General features: G+C 47.7%; 1 protein-coding gene across 1 annotated transcript in view; it reads right to left on the minus strand.

Moving 5' to 3' along the window:
- The window catches only part of COL4A2 (collagen type IV alpha 2 chain), a 125,255-nt gene that overhangs the window by 40,010 nt on the left and 69,673 nt on the right, over positions 1–15,572 (minus strand). The window contains exons 9-16 of the mRNA XM_007455325.1: positions 14,100–14,135; positions 11,594–11,635; positions 9,327–9,422; positions 7,577–7,612; positions 6,947–6,997; positions 5,768–5,812; positions 3,428–3,481; positions 2,431–2,497 (exon numbers count right to left, since the gene is read on the minus strand). Of these exons, the coding sequence (XP_007455387.1) occupies positions 2,431–2,497; positions 3,428–3,481; positions 5,768–5,812; positions 6,947–6,997; positions 7,577–7,612; positions 9,327–9,422; positions 11,594–11,635; positions 14,100–14,135 (427 nt within the window). The remainder of the gene's footprint in view (positions 1–2,430; positions 2,498–3,427; positions 3,482–5,767; positions 5,813–6,946; positions 6,998–7,576; positions 7,613–9,326; positions 9,423–11,593; positions 11,636–14,099; positions 14,136–15,572) is intronic.

The following is a 15,572-nucleotide window of genomic DNA, read 5'->3' on the forward strand; positions in this document are numbered from 1 at the left end:
CGCTCTTCCATGACAGAATCTGCTCATGAGTCAACCTCTCATTCCAAGGAGCCCTGGAGCTTGGTCAGCCTTCCAGCTCACCCAGGACGCAGGAACTCCGCTGTGAGAGGCAAGGAGGATGGCTGCTGACTTTCTCACCCTGCACTTGGGGAAAAGGAAATTTGACCACCCACTGTTCCGGTGTGGCTTCCAGGAATGCAGGGTGGTGAGGGGAACTGAATGCATCCCGGGCTCTCAGTCAGAGAGCTTTCTGATGAGTGCAAAAGAGACATCACCAATGTTAATTTTAAAAACTGTGTTCCCAATATCACCACACATGTCAGAATGGCCATCATCAAAAAGTCTACAAATAACAAGTGTGGGCAAAGGTGTGGAGAAAAGGGAACCCTCCTACATTGTTGGTGGGAATGTAAATTGATGCAACCGCTATGGAGAACAGCATGGAGGTTTCTCAAAAAATTAAAAATAGAAATACCACATGACCCAGCAATTCCACTCCTGGGTATATATTCAAAAAAACAAAGCACACTAATTTAAAAAGACACGTGTACCCCAGTGTTCACTGTGGCGCTATTTACAATAGTCTAGGTACGGAAGCAACCCAAGTGCCCATCAACAGCTTTATGGATAAAGAAGATGTGGCACATATATACAATGGAACACTACTCAGCCATAAAAAAGAATGAAATAATGCCATTTGCAGCAACATGGATGGACTTGGAGGGCATTATGCTATGTGAAATAAGTTAGACCAAGAAAGACAAATACTGTATGATATCACTTATATATGGAATCTAAAATATACGACCGACTGGTGAATATAACAAAAAAGAAGCAGAGACACAGATCTAGTGAACAAACCAGTGGTTACCAGTGGGGTGAGGGAAGGGAGGAGGGGCCATATAGGGTTAGGGGGACAAAAGGTTTATTGAGGGATTATATGAAATCATGTGTGTGAAACTTTTGAAAATTGTAAAGCACTACAGAATTTAAAGAATCTTTCATTCAAGAAAAAAAATAAATTTTAAAAAAGTGGGTTGCAAAATAAAAAAAAATTAAGTTCCCAGAGTCTCAAAGACATGATTTCCATTTCACCAAAATCACCAACAGTAAGTCAACCTCATGTCGGGTCCCTGGGGTTTCTGGCTTGGCAGACGTGTTGGGCTCCCCAGAGAAGGACGGGAAGCTGGCTCCACAGTGGTGTGGACTCCCAGGTTTGAGTTTATTTGAAATATACTCATCGATGGTTTGATGTCACCCTGGAGAGAGACCTCTAGGGGACCCCACCTGGCCTTGTCCTTGGCCTCGCTCTGTCTATAGTTTCCCCATCGTTGGACGAAGACATGCAAAGGTATTAAACCAGCAGATGGTTCACACCTAAGCAGGAAGGTTAGTCCCTGACCCCTGGGCATAGATAATAGGGTGAGACAGCTGACCTACTGGGTACAGGAAGGAAACATTAGAGCATCTTCATTTAAAAAAAAAATCTCACCCTTTAAAATCCCCATCTGATGTACATGTTTTAGCACATGCAGTATTCAGTCACTCAGATAAACATTTACTGAGCAACTACCATGTGCTGGACTGTTCTAGAACTCAGGATACAGTAGTGACCACACAGGCTAAAATCTCTGACCTCAGGGAGCGTCCTGTATCATGGATAAATTATCCATAAATAAATATTCATACTATTATTTGGAGGGGTGCTGAAAACACTTTTTTTTTAAACCTAGAAGGATGCACATTCAAAAAGGTTCACAGACCATTGCTCTAAGCGCAGAACTAGAATTATATTTTAATAGATCGTGCCGATGGGAGGCTGAGCTAAACTAACAAGGACAGCACAATCCACAACACGTGCAGAATCCCTCACTGACACTCAGGGGTCAACTGTGACCGTGGGATCATTTTCCTGTACGAGCTCAGGTGCAAATGCCTGGAGGTTTAGTTCTTTGAAGTTTAAAAGGCTGTGACTGTTTCCAAATTATGGACCGTGATCAATTCCAGGCTCCAGACCGGTGAGCGGGGGGCGTAAGCATCTCGGCGCGTTGGACCAGAAACCAGTGAAGTGGCTGGGACGGCGCCCATGGAGGCCTGGCGGGCACGAGGGCTGGGTTTTTATAGTGATGCTGCAGGTGGCAGAACCAGAACCTGCACAAGGTATGTTGAAATGAAAGGCTTTCCCAGCGGAGGAAAACTGGTGAGCACTCTCTCAGCCAGAGGCAAACTGGGGGTCTCTCCGGGACACCCTGCTTAAGCCACGAGGGAGGGAGGGTCCACAAGACTGAGGTCCCCCAACGTTTAAGTGCTAAACATTAATGCGTAAACACTTTTCTTTTTTTGTTTTGTTTTGTTTTGCTCAGAAAATCTCACAAGGTCATGGCTCTGTGTCCACAACAGACGAGAAAGCAGGACAAGTGGCATACAGACCTTTGGCCAGGGAAGGATGCGGGGAGTAGGCTGGTGGGCCGGGGGTGCCTGGTTCACCCATTTCTCCCTGGAGAAAGAAAAGAGGAAAACAAAAGAACGTTGAGGCTGGCCTTTTGGAGTTTTGGACACTATGCCTGTTTCCAAAGAACAGAACTGAAAGCGACCATGAGCCCAGCGGAGGCTGTTCTGATTCACAGAACCATGGACGGTGTCCAGGCTCCACGTCCACGATGCTGTGCTCCTAAGTCCGGGCATCCCAGCCACCAGCTGGACACACCAGGAGAGAACAGGTGGTCCGGTGCCCACCTCACTCTGAGACCCTTGTCAAACTCTGGAAGTGGCCAGGTGACCGCCTTCCTCAGGGCAGACTCCTCTGTGTTGATGACCGCACCTGAGCTGCCCATGGGGCTGAGCTGGGGTGGTGTGACGGCACCTGATCCAACACCATCTGGACGGTGAGACCTAAAATTCCATGAGCCGCCTTGATGTCCCTGAGCCTCACTGGGGCCCGGAAGGCCTGACTGTGAGTCCCCTCCATCCTCACCAGCTATGGCCCACCTGGTGGTAGATGCCCCCCAACCCACCTAGTTCCCCCACCAGCTGGAGCAGCTGCACCCCCCGGTCCTCAACCTCCCTGCCCACCCGTGGGATTATTCAAACAAGTCAGTCGTGTCCCCCTTGGGAACCAGGGGCCCCTACCCTCTTGTAACTACGGTGCCTGCGCCTCTCAGCCCCCTGGTTCACTCTGCTCCAGGTGCAGGTCCCCACTGCCACCTCTACGTGGCCCCATATGGCATGCAGCATCCTGAGGCTGAGACACAGGTGACTCACAGGTGAACGTTCACCTCCTCTCTCAGTGCCAGGTGTCGTGTGATCAGTTACATGACACAGGATGGAGGAGGTCTCCTTCTCCAACAGGGTGTTTAGGAGGTGATCAGAACACCACCCAGGGGAAAAAAGGGGAAGTCATCCCAATTCAAATGAAAACTGAGCCCACCTTGGGTCCTGGGTATCCATCAGGGCCTTGGTAACCATCCGGTCCTCTGCTTCCCTGCAGGAAAGATGTTTAGTGCTTATTTTTAATCTTTAAAATATAATTTAAAGACGTAACCACAATCCATTGTGTCTAATAAAATCAACAATACTTTGTTAAGATCACCTACTACCCACGTTGTGTTCAATTTCCCCTGATTTGAGTCTCAAACATGTCTTTTTAAAGTTGCTTTGTTTGAATCAGGATTCCAAAAAAGGCAAAATATGACATTTGGTTGATATGTCTCTTAGTTTGCCTGTAATTCATAACGGTTTTCTCTTCCTTTCTACTTTGGTACCTTCTGTCGTTGCTGTCGTGGAAGCTGGGTCATTTGTACTGTGAACGCCCTGCGTGGTGGATTTGGTCCACTCCATCCTTGTGGAGTTGTGCAACGTGCTCCTTTATCCCCCAGATTTTCTCTAAACCAGTTGTTAGATCTTGGGCCTCCTTAGTCTCAGGTTCATCTTTTTTCTTTTTCTTTTTTTTAAGCCATACGCGGGCCTCTCACTATTGTGGCTTCTCCTGTTGCAGAGCACAGGCTCCGGATGCGCAGGCTCAGCGGCCATGGCTCACGGGCCCAGCCGCTCTGCGGCATGTGGGATCTTCCCAGACTGGGGCACGAACCCGTGTCCCCTGCATCGGCAGGCGGACTCTCAACCAGTGCACCACCAGGGAAGCCCTCAGGTTCATCTCTTTTGAGTAACATTTGTTCCTGGCGGGTCCCGATCCTTCCCACTGAGTCACACGTGCCGACTGCCCCCACTGTTGTGATTTCACGATTGACCAGTGGGGTCGGGCGTTGACAACCTGATCCATCTATTAAAACCTTCTCCCAAGATGGGTTTTGAAAAATTTTAGTTAACACCAACTGGAATCCTTAAACCTTTTCATTTAGAAGTTTTTGCTCTTCACTTAAAAAAAATATCTAATGCTAATAATGATTGCATTCTAATTCTCTTGAATATGGATTGAAAGACAAAGTTTACCCTTATGAGCCACATCGTATCTGGACAGATATGAAAAGCTTTAAAAAAATCTAGAAATTTATTTCCTCTTGCTAAAGAATATATACAGTAAGCAACCCCCCCCCCAAATTTGGAATGCCAATGGGATAAAGTATGTACGTTATCTGATTATTTTACTGCATAGTTTGAAATCCAGGAGCACGTATGCTGAAAGTTACATTATTTAGAATGAACTAAGATTAATTTGGTGCTTTCACGTTGGGCCTCTGGTTTAGACGGACTTCCTTTCATCCTAGGTGGAGCTGAAGATTCGAAAGTGAAGGCAAATCTCTCTGATAGTAAAAGTGACCTCCTGCTTAGAGGCCATCCCACAAGACAGCCTGGGAGCCCTGACGGAGCTTGGAGTGACTGCAGAGTCGGTGAGCAGGCAACCCGACTGAGCCGTGTCCAGTGCGACATAACCGCCCCGTTCAAACAACGCTACCTGTGCTGTCGTGGGACAGCCCCCGAGGAGTGTTGGGTGAAAAGCATGAGTGGAGGACAGCGGAACGGGATGAAATGTTCATTTTCCCTGGTTAAATTCCATGCGTGTAAAAATACACGCCCCGCCTGTGCGAGCCCTGATCTGAACACCCACCCCACGTGCACGGGGGTTGCCTCTGGGGAGCGTGCTGGGGGTCTGCGGTGGGCAGGGCTGGCCCACGCACTCTCTGCCTGAGCTAGTGAAGACAGCAAATAGTGAAAATAAAGAAATCATTACTTAAAAAAATCGATTCCTATGTTTTCTCGCGCATCTGAGCTAGCATTCAGACGATTCTAAGCCTGATGCAGATTTATAAGACATTTCTCAGCTACCATATTCTTCCTACAAAAATGGCCAAAAATCTGTCCATAGAACACAGGATAAAAACAACAAATTGCGTCACCATGGAAGGTAAACGAAGTGCCAAAATGTGAGAGATCAATATATAAAAAATGTGGGAGGACCTGTGGCCGCCATGTTGGCAACCTTCCTACAGGACACACTGGTGGTGACACCCTGAGGAGGGGGGCAGGCTGGAAACCACGGGAGCCGTGGCCGGTGCGGGCCGGGTGACGGGAGGCTCGGAGAGAGAGGACCCCAGGGCTGGCTTTTGCCAAACGAGAGAAAACGTAAATGAGCTCGCTTACGCTTTGAGAATGATCTGGGAGGAAGGATTATTTCTGCTACTGTAAACGTGGGCAAGTTTTAAATGTTTTCTCTGGGGACATTTTCTTCTAGAATGCCCCAGTCTTTGTATGTGACCTTTGCAAGGTGTTTCAGGCCTGGAGCAGATTGCATTTCATGTCTCAAACTTACTTTCTGTCCCGGTGAACCTTTCTCACCATCGAAGCCAGGGGCACCCTGGGTTGAACAGAAAACAGAAGTGGTAACAGCTCAGAATATGCAGTGACATTTCCCAGAGGGCATTGTTATGGCACCCGCCGTGGACTAAAGTAAAATACTTTGCTAAGCCAGTATCAAAACCATCTGAAGCCTCCTTTTCTGTCCTAGAGGAGATGGGTCATTTTAGGGAAACTCTCATGGAATGCATCCTGTCCACCACTTAAAGAAATTTGGAGAAATCCATAAACGGTACGGTAAAAACAGTACAGTAAAAACAGTAAAGCCAGAAAAGAGGCCTGCGCTCCACTGCTCTCAGGAGCCTTCGTTCTTACTTTTGGAGATCGTAACACATGTCCTTTGAGTAGCTGTGGCCCCCAAGTGGTCACCACAAGGCCACTTTCTCTCTTCCTGGCTCTGCCCACGTTTCCAGCTCACCTGGGGCTGGGTGTGGCCAGCTGACTGAGCTCTGGCCGATGGAGGGACGTCTGCCCGCGGACAGGTGGCCGAGCTTCCTCGGGAGAAGACACCCCACTCCCACCCCTTCCACCCCACCAGGGACATTTTTGTTGGACTCTTAGGGCCACAAGAAATCAACTTCTTTGTTGGAGCCAGCCTACATTTTTGTTACCACTGAGCAATTCAGCCTAATACAAGCAGAAATGTGTTTGAGTTCTGTTCCTGCCCCCGGTCCAGGCGGAGGTGCACAGTATTAAAAACCGCAGTTAGTGGGTGATGATGGTGTGTCAGTCAATGCAGGCTCATGATCGTAGCCGACAGATCACGGAAGGGCAGGACGCTGACAGTAGGGGAAGCTTTGTGTCGGAGAGCAAAAGGGGGTGCATGGAAAATCTTTGTACTTTCGGGTCAACTTTGCTGTGATGCTAAGCATAGGGGATTAAGAGGTAGGAACTACTGTGTATAAAATAAACTATAAGGATACATTGTACAACACAGGGAATCTAGCCAATACCTTATAATAACTATAAGTGGAGTAGAACCTTTGAAAATTGTGGATCACTATCTGTAGATCTATAACATATGACATTGTATCAGTATATCAACTACACTTCAATACAAAATTAAAGAAAAATAAAGTCTTTTAAAAAACCAGACAATACAAAGCAAACGGCTGGCGTAGAAGGCATGGTTTACCCGCACTCCTGAGAAGCCCATGATGCCGTCTTCTCCCTTTATGGAAATGCCCTAGGAGAGAAAAGAGAGACCTGAGGGCGCCCACACTTCATGCTCTGCCTGCTCAGGGGTCCATTCTTAGTGCCCCGACAGTGGCCGTCCTGCCCCCGTGTCTCTACTCCAGCTCCGCACACGGTGGAGCCCTAGGATGTCTGCAGTCGGCCTGGATGGCCATCAACCCAGGATGTCACCTGTCATCATCACCTAGTAAGTGACAACCAGGAGGACTGGGAATAGGGGGCAGGCATGACCCCAGATAAGGGAGGGCAGGGCGATGACACGGCTGGACCCCAGCAAGGAAGCCACCACCAAACCCACCCAGCCCCTCCATGGCACTTCTTTTCTTTGAAAGGGTTTAGATTCATTTATGAGCTAAAGTGTTGATTAGCTGGTGTTGACTGTGGAATGAAGACATTCTGAAACTGTTTTCTGGAAAACAGCGTAAAAAATGATCATACTTTCTTGCTGTAGACAAATGGACTGGAAACCAGAAGTTGCAGGTTGTTACAACCCAGACACAGTCTATCATTATGATGGGAACACCGAGAATTTGGGAACCACCAGTGAGAAGCATCTTTATTCCTGACTTACTTTTCTTCCTGGTTCCCCCTCACTTCCTTTTTCACCCTGCGCAGAATATGAAAGACAAGAAATGCTCATTAATTCGAGAACAGTAGTATTTAAAATTGATCAGGATTTATGATATGAGGTGAAAAGTATTTTATAAAACTGTAAATAATGAATATAAATGAATTGTAACAAATGACCCCTAACTTCTGCAGCTTAAACATTCAAGGGGAAAAACGTGCTATTTCTCCTGGATTTTCACAATACAGATGCAATTGTGTGTTATTTTTGGTATGACTGCAAGGCTGTCTCTCTTCTGCCCGTGATTTGTCTTTAGTGGCCTCAGTGGCAGGGGGCACATGCCCAGGGGACAGCTCCTAATGATAACATTCATTTGAGTGAAAGATTATTAGGCGGGTCCTCTGACGACAAGGCTCATTGGGAACGTGTTGAAACCCTGAGCGAGAGAAGCTTTGGAAAGCAGTGTCAGCTTTACGTGATATAGTTTTCCCACTTCTCTTAGCCTAAAATGGGGAAAGAAATGTAGTGACCAGTTGGGCCCTTTCCCCCATCAGTCCTAGGCCAGCACCCAGGATTCCTGCAGGTCAAGACTGCCCCCTGCAGGCTGGCTGGGCCCAGCCCCAGAACCTACCCCCTCTTGGCTGTGGAAAATGAAGGAAATCTGATTCAGATGCTTGAGCATCTCAGCATGGATCAAATCTGCTCTGGCCTCACTCCATCCTGGGCTCCTGTCCTGAAACTGGACAGAGGCTCTACCTTGCTGATGGTCAGGTCACCCCCAGGAGCCAAAGTCCCTCCTAGATCCACCCTGATGGCTCTGTGGAGGCGCCCCCTCCTGCCTGGTTGTCCAGGGACGTCCTGCTCTGAACTCAACTGGTACATAACCGCCCCATCTGGCCTCACATCAGCCACCTCCAGGCCACTTCTGTCAACGGTCAAGTCGCTCATAACAGCCACAGCTGCCCAGACTGATTTCTCCCATGGCCGGGGTCCAGCCGGCGCTCTCCTATCCGTGACTCAGCACCCACGCCCCACCTTGACAGATACTTGAGAGAGAGGAATCATGTTCTACATTTGGGATCTTTACTTTGGTTCCCGTGACCTTTTATGGTGCGTTTCACCCGGGACTCCGCTCTGCAGCCCTATGACGTCAGTATTCTACCAGGTCAGTGCTTCGGTCTTTATCAGGCACAAGGGAACCTGAAGGCTTGGGAAGGGTAAGTGGTCTGTCTGAGTGAATGAGTGGTAGAGGAGGGTGTTAATTTTTATTTAGACTCCAAGAGTATGCTTTTAATCCAACAAAACAGTAAGAGAAATTATGAGTCAGAAAACTGACTTTGATCCAAAAAGCCCACGATGATGCTCCACGTCGGCAAAACCTACCTAAAAGTAGGTTTTATTTTGCCGAATACAACATTTGTTCAGATAGCTCCGTATCCTGGCATTGAGTTGCGCTCCGACCACAAACTATGTCTAACTAACCACTAACCACTAACTAGAGACTTAGGACAGATCTGAGATTTTTAAATGGATTCTCGTGTTGTTTCAAATTCATCATAATTATTTACAGTGACGTACTGATACACTTGTGTGACTGTGATCAGTGCTTTCATGCGTAATTTGCCAATTTGGCAGGGAGGGCTTTTCCACTTTGAATGTGACTGTTTGAATGAGAGCAAAGAAAGTTACCTTTGTTTCTCCTCCAATTTTTAGTTCAACTGGGAATACATCAACTTTGCTGAAGTCCCTTTACCTTATACTGCTCTGGGAGGATCACGTCATTTTTGGGCCTCTCGACGTAACTGTTGTCTGGTGGAATCCCACCGGGTCCCTGCTGTCCCATGTCGCCCTGTGAACGGTTTAGCAAAGCAGCTGTCTCTACGTTGCAAAGACACGACCAAGGTTGAATAAAAGCACAATCCCACCGCAAACTGATGTTTTTATCTTTGCGTGTTACTTATCACATGTACACCAATTTTATAGTGTTACAATCATGAGATAAAAATCATATATAGAATAAAATAATCGTTAAGGTAAAGTTATTTGATTGCCACTTGCATTAAGAATCACTTAGAGGGGACTTCCCTGGTGGCGCAGTGGTTTAAGAATCCACCTGCCAATGCAGGGGACACGGGTTCAAGCCCTAGTCTGGGAAGATCCCACACGCCGCGGAGCAACTAAGCCCGTGCGCCACAACTACTGAGCCTGCGCTCTAGAGCCTGCGAGCCGCAACTACTGAAGCCCGCATGCCTAGAGCCCGTGCACTGCAACAAGAGACGCCACCGCAATGAGAAGCCCGCGCACCGCAACGAAGAGTAGCCCCTGCTCGCTGCGACTAGAGAAAGCCCGTGCACAGCAACGAAGACCCAATGCAGCCAAAAATAAAGAAAGAAAGAAAAAGGAAAAAAAAATAGAATCACTTATAATTTATGCAGACAAGCTGTTTAGGCTGGTCACAATTTGGGGCTGCATTTGCTTCTGTGGAATTATCTACTTACGATGAATTTCTATACAGGGAAATTACTAGGTCTGGAGGCTAAATGTCTTGGTGGTTCTTGCTATGTGTTAGGCCACTGCTTTCTAAGATTGGTACCAAGACATAAGAAATGCCTAAGAAATGAAAGACCAGTCCAGTTTCACCACTATTTCACCAGTTAAGGGGGTTTTTATATAATAAAGAGCAGCATCTTTAGTAAATATAATATCTCAGGATCGCTTTAATTAGCTTTTTTATCATTATCAAGAAACGCTTTTGTATGTGATGGTGGTGAAACCTTCGATCTGTAACATTACTGGACCACTATCCTTGTGTAATATGCTGATTTCACCTCCAGGAACTAACTGACACGAAAAGGAAGTTACTGCCTTTTCTTTTGCTATTTTCACATATAAACTATATAATACAGATTTGAGCTTAGATATCACATAACATGAACAGGAGCAAACTGAGATGATGTTATTAGCTGCAGAAAGTGGCACTTCACAGTATATTCTGAATGTCTGCTAATATTACAGCTAAAAAATAGCTAAAACTGTTCATCTCCCCTTTACCTATGGGGGCCTTGATGTTTTTATTACTATTTTATTAATATTTGTGGATTATAGACATTAACTTCATTCTCATTCTATCTAATGTGACTATTCTCCTTTCCGCCCGATGATTTCTTCCCAGACTTTTCTTCTTTCTTCGTTATCTTACTATTTTCCTATATTCCATCATACAAGAGTTTCAATTTTTATGAATTTGGATCTTCCAACGTTTTTCTCTTGTGATTTTTTCCCTATGGAATTCACACAAAGAAGAAAGTCTTTCCTTGTCACACCTGAGCAGTACGGGATTGCACTGAGTCTGCTGTTCAGTCAAAAAGCATAATGGGAAGCAAAGTGAAAATGTGCGAAAAACGAGGCCAAGGGAACAAATCCGCTGGGCGGTGGGCACTCAGGTTTTGCAGTGAATGCAGTGGGTTGCGTGCGGCGAGGCTTTGCTTGTGGCTGTGGGTGCCCAGCTGAGCTTCTCACACACTTGATCTCAGGGGCTCCTCTCAAAGGCCACGATGACTTTGAACCTTGGCACTGTGGGGAACTGCAAGAGTCCACGTGGCCTCTTTCCTGCCTTTGGGCTCAGCCCGGGCCGGCCACGCCCCCAGCCTGAGCTGCCCACGCCCCCGGTCATCGAGCCGGCCACGCCCCCTGGCCTCTGAGCTGGCTCCACGTTGTCTGCTGCTCTGTCTTCCTCAATCTCCTCTGGATGCCCCATGTCAGAGGACACCACAGGGAAATGCCTTTACTTTCTAGCTGCTGAAGACGGCTGAAGTTACGTGTGCGTCAGAGGTCCGGGGCTTTTACAGTCTTACTGATCCATAACCACCACTGGCGCCTGTTTGGTAACCTGACACTTTACAGTGATTGTTTCCTTTGCAAACGGTCTGTTTGCAAAGCACCTCAAGATAAGAGCATAAAACGAAGACATTAAAATGATCTGTCAATGTTTCCTAATTCAATCTATTAAGTCTCCTTTACCTTTTCTCCTTTTTCTCCGTAAAAACCAAGTCCTCGGTTGCCCTGAAAGATAAATGGCTTCTGTGAGTTTAAAGTCAATAATCACGGTGAAATAAAATTACTTTTTTTTTTTTTTTTTAGAAAAAGAAACCTATTATCTATGTATCTGCAACATTACTGGATAACTATCCTTGCATAATATTCTGGCTTCAGCTCCCAGGAACTAATTGACACAAAAGGAGAATTAATGTCTTTTCTTTTGCTATTTCCATATATAAACTGTGTAATAAACATTTGAGTCCATTCCAGATATCACATAAAATGAACAGGAGCAAATCGGGATGCTGTACCAGTTACAGAAAGTGGCACCAGTTACAGACAGTGGGTTCTGAGCATTCACTAACATTAAACCTTAAGTGACAAACACTCTGCGGTTCATAAAAATGATAGTGTTTTAATACAGCCGTGCTTTTAAGAAATTTGTATTTTGTACTTTAAGCAAAGCCTCAAAAATAGTGGTCTAAGAACAGTTATTCTGTCACCCTTGGGAACACTTTGCCATTTGCTTTTTGAAATATATTTTATTGTTCAAATCCTGCAGACCGGGAAGTTGCCTATTATTGATTCCCTACTTGTGGTCCTGGGCTTTGACAGTCCAGGGCCCCTGCTAACTGCTTCTCTCTCCTTTAATCCTCTGCACCACACGATGAGTTTGGGCATCACAGATGGGGAAGGTGTCATACCCTTGGACCAAAGCCTCACAGCGAACGAGTGGTAGAGCTCAGGTCTGATCCCAGGTCCTCCTGACTCTTAACCCCGCGTATACCGACTCTATAGGTTAGGGTCGCCGCAGAGCGTTTCCTTGGGTTCTGGCCCCTCTGGACTCAGAGAGCAGCCATTTCCTGCCTTGGATCCCACATTTGAAGATGATGATTCATACACTCCTCTGCCTCAGACTTTCTCATTTTGGTTAAATAATCCTCATTTCACAGAAAGATTTCCTACCCTTTTAATGATCTTAGGGGATGGTGTTCTTGGGGTTTAGCCAAACTTTTCATCTTCCTTTTTGCTTAAGAGGCAAAGCTAGGCTGGCGACCTAGTATTTGACAGTTTCATGGAGCTGCCGTGCGTGGGAGGGCTGACCGGACACGATGCCGTAAGTCAGTCCTCTGTTCTCTGATTCCCAGCAGCTCTGCTTCCTTCTCAGGGCCCCTACCCATCGAGACAGAGGATCCTGTGGGGGTGGGGGGGCCTATCTGATCTGTCTCTGCACCACACTGTCCACCCCCCTCCGATGCCCCGAGAGTTTCTGCAAATAAAAACAAAGCGTTTAATTAATCTTTGCGTTTCCTTTGCTTCTTTCCCACCTGGCTGGGAGCTGAAATCAAAGCACAGAAACGCAGCCAGGCTAGATGACACGATTTGCTTGGGACCCCGAGGTCCCCCTGCCTCACGAGCCGGAGTCCAAGTCACCAGGAAGTGACCGGGCGGAGGGTGAGGGCTGTTTGTGCTGCAGCCAAGTGGGGATCTGAGGCGACCTTGGGGCTCAGCCGCCGCGTCCTACATCCGCTTCTCTTGGCGCTGGGCCGTTCCCAGCCTGCTCCAGGCTGCCGGACAGTGGGGAGCCCGGTGGTGGGGACAGCAGCCCTAATGAGCTCCAGCCGCAGCTGGAAGCTGTGTCAGAGGTGATGGGAGCTGGGGGTGAGGTGGGGACAGCCAAGGTCCCCAGGCGGTCACAGAGATGGGGTTTCCGTGGGGCAGGCCTGGGAATGGGCAGGCTGGGAGATGTCCTTGGCCACATGCAGGCCACAGAATGGTTCTGAAAAGTTCATAACGGTAGCCCAGTATTTCTGACTCACGTAGAGTTTCGACCAAATACTACCCTCGCCAACCTCCTACTGTTTGTCTTGGGCATTTATCTACCTTTCCCAGGTCACGCTAAACCCTAATTCTGTCACCAGGTTCCAACAAGCCACCTACTTTGCTGTGCTCCAGCCAGCTGACTCATGTTTCTCTGATGAAAACAGGATAGCGTTGGGCCTGAGCCTGGCTTGAAACTCACCAAACACATCCCTAGAAGTGGACATCACACTGTGGTACAACCTACCTGTATCCAGGTAAGGAGAGCGCCATCAGCTCCCTACACAGCTATGGTGCCATCTCGTCCCTTCTTGTAAATGAACACACACGGATAAGCACGAGCTGTCCCTAATTTGTTCTAGTCTACGTTTCTAATCAAACATTCACCATCAGTTGGACTTTCATGTAGCCACAGGAATGCTATGTGAGTTGCAAGCAACAAGCCATTCAATACATCCACTTAATTACTTCATGTGACCATCCAGGTGCGTCACTGGATTTATCCTTGGAGTTTATAACACTGTCTTAAAACCCTACAAAACGGTCCGCATCACGAGATAAACAGCACAGCTGTCAACCAAGTAGTTCCATGGTCAAGAAGGACATACACAAACACGTAAGGCCCCCCTCCCCTTTCCCTCACCATCCCGCCCCCCCACCAACTTACTGGCTGTCCTTTTGGTCCAGGGGGTCCAGGGGGTCCCTGCACAAATACAAAGAAATCTGTAAACTGTTTTCTTTATCCCAGGACCCAGATAACATCTGCTGGAAAGCTCTGGGAAAGCCACTCTCTGTATATTTAGAATACCGGGTAGTATGTATAGAGGTTTCTAACACATTTGTCTTGGCGGGGAGGCAGGGCTGGAGCGGAGAGGGCGGGGGTCAGGCCCAGTTCTCAGGATTTGCTGGCTGTCCACACGCAGCTGTTTCTGGTTTGCTTTTCTGAGTTCAGGCTTTTGACTTGACCTCTGTCCTACTCATGTTTGCTCTGATCCCTTTGCAAGGTCTCAGGCCCTGTCACTCCAGAGACGGCTTCTCCTGGCTTCCTCTGTGGTTCCCCACAGGGCACCATCCTGCACTTTTTGCTGGTGGGCCAGCAAATGTGCACAGACAGAATTAATTGACATCCAGGTCACTCCGCAGGGTTGAGAATCCGCCTGCCAACATCACCATACGTCTTTCTGCAAAGCATTCAGCGTCCATACCACGCTTAGGATAAAAGTTTTCAAAATGCTTTTGAAGCACAAATAAGTGGACAGGGCAGGGGGCTGTGGGAGATTTTAGTGGTTCATACAAAGACCCTGAAGCTGTCACCTCGGCTAGGAACCCAGCGGGTACAATCTGCTGTTTCACACTTCCCTGAACTGTGTGCGTAAAGCGCGACACCCCCAAATCCTGTGGCACATGTGCTGTAAGCCGACAGCTGGGTGTGCCGGAGAGCAAAGAGCATCTTGTCACATAAGCCTCATCTCATTCCCTTTGGCCAAATCTCTCACAGCCACAGGGCTGCTTGGAGAAATGACTGTCATGGCACCAGGGAACTGTGCTTTGTAGAAACATGATCAATTATTATTATCATCTTATTATCGACAATTAGAAGGGAATGAATGAGCGCTCCCACCCCCGACTGTTGGTGTGACCGCATCTTCCCAGACACATGTGTGTCCACTGTTTCTCAGTGTGTGTCGAGAAGCTGACACCGCAGCTGCCTCGATCTTGAGCAGGGGTTTCCTCTGAGAAGGGCTCTCTCCCCTGCAGTCAAAAGCTCTCTTTGAGTAATTTAAGGCCTGTTTGTTTATTAACAAAAAGTGAGGGGAAGGGGAGCCAGACACCTTGCAGGAGCCAGTTCATCTGCTGGTCCCTTGCGCAGTGGGAAAGGCCTGAGGCGGCCAGGCCCTGGGACCCTCCTTCCCCCTCCCCTCCTCGAAGCAGGCCCTCCTTCACCCAGGGATTTGCCCTGTCGCAATTCACTCTATTATTTGATTTGCAGGAGGAGGGAACACCTGTAGACCACCACGCAGGTGGGGCACAGGGGCCACTTTGTTAATTGGTGTCCAATGTCTCACCTATTATGATGGCTCTGCCCAGGTGCAGCACACCTGCTCTAATGGTCACGCCAGATATGGCACCCCTGTTTCTC

This window comes from Lipotes vexillifer, unplaced genomic scaffold, assembly GCF_000442215.2.
Source record: "Lipotes vexillifer unplaced genomic scaffold, Lipotes_vexillifer_v1.1 scaffold132, whole genome shotgun sequence".
NCBI classification, from domain to species: Eukaryota; Metazoa; Chordata; class Mammalia; order Artiodactyla; family Lipotidae; genus Lipotes; species Lipotes vexillifer.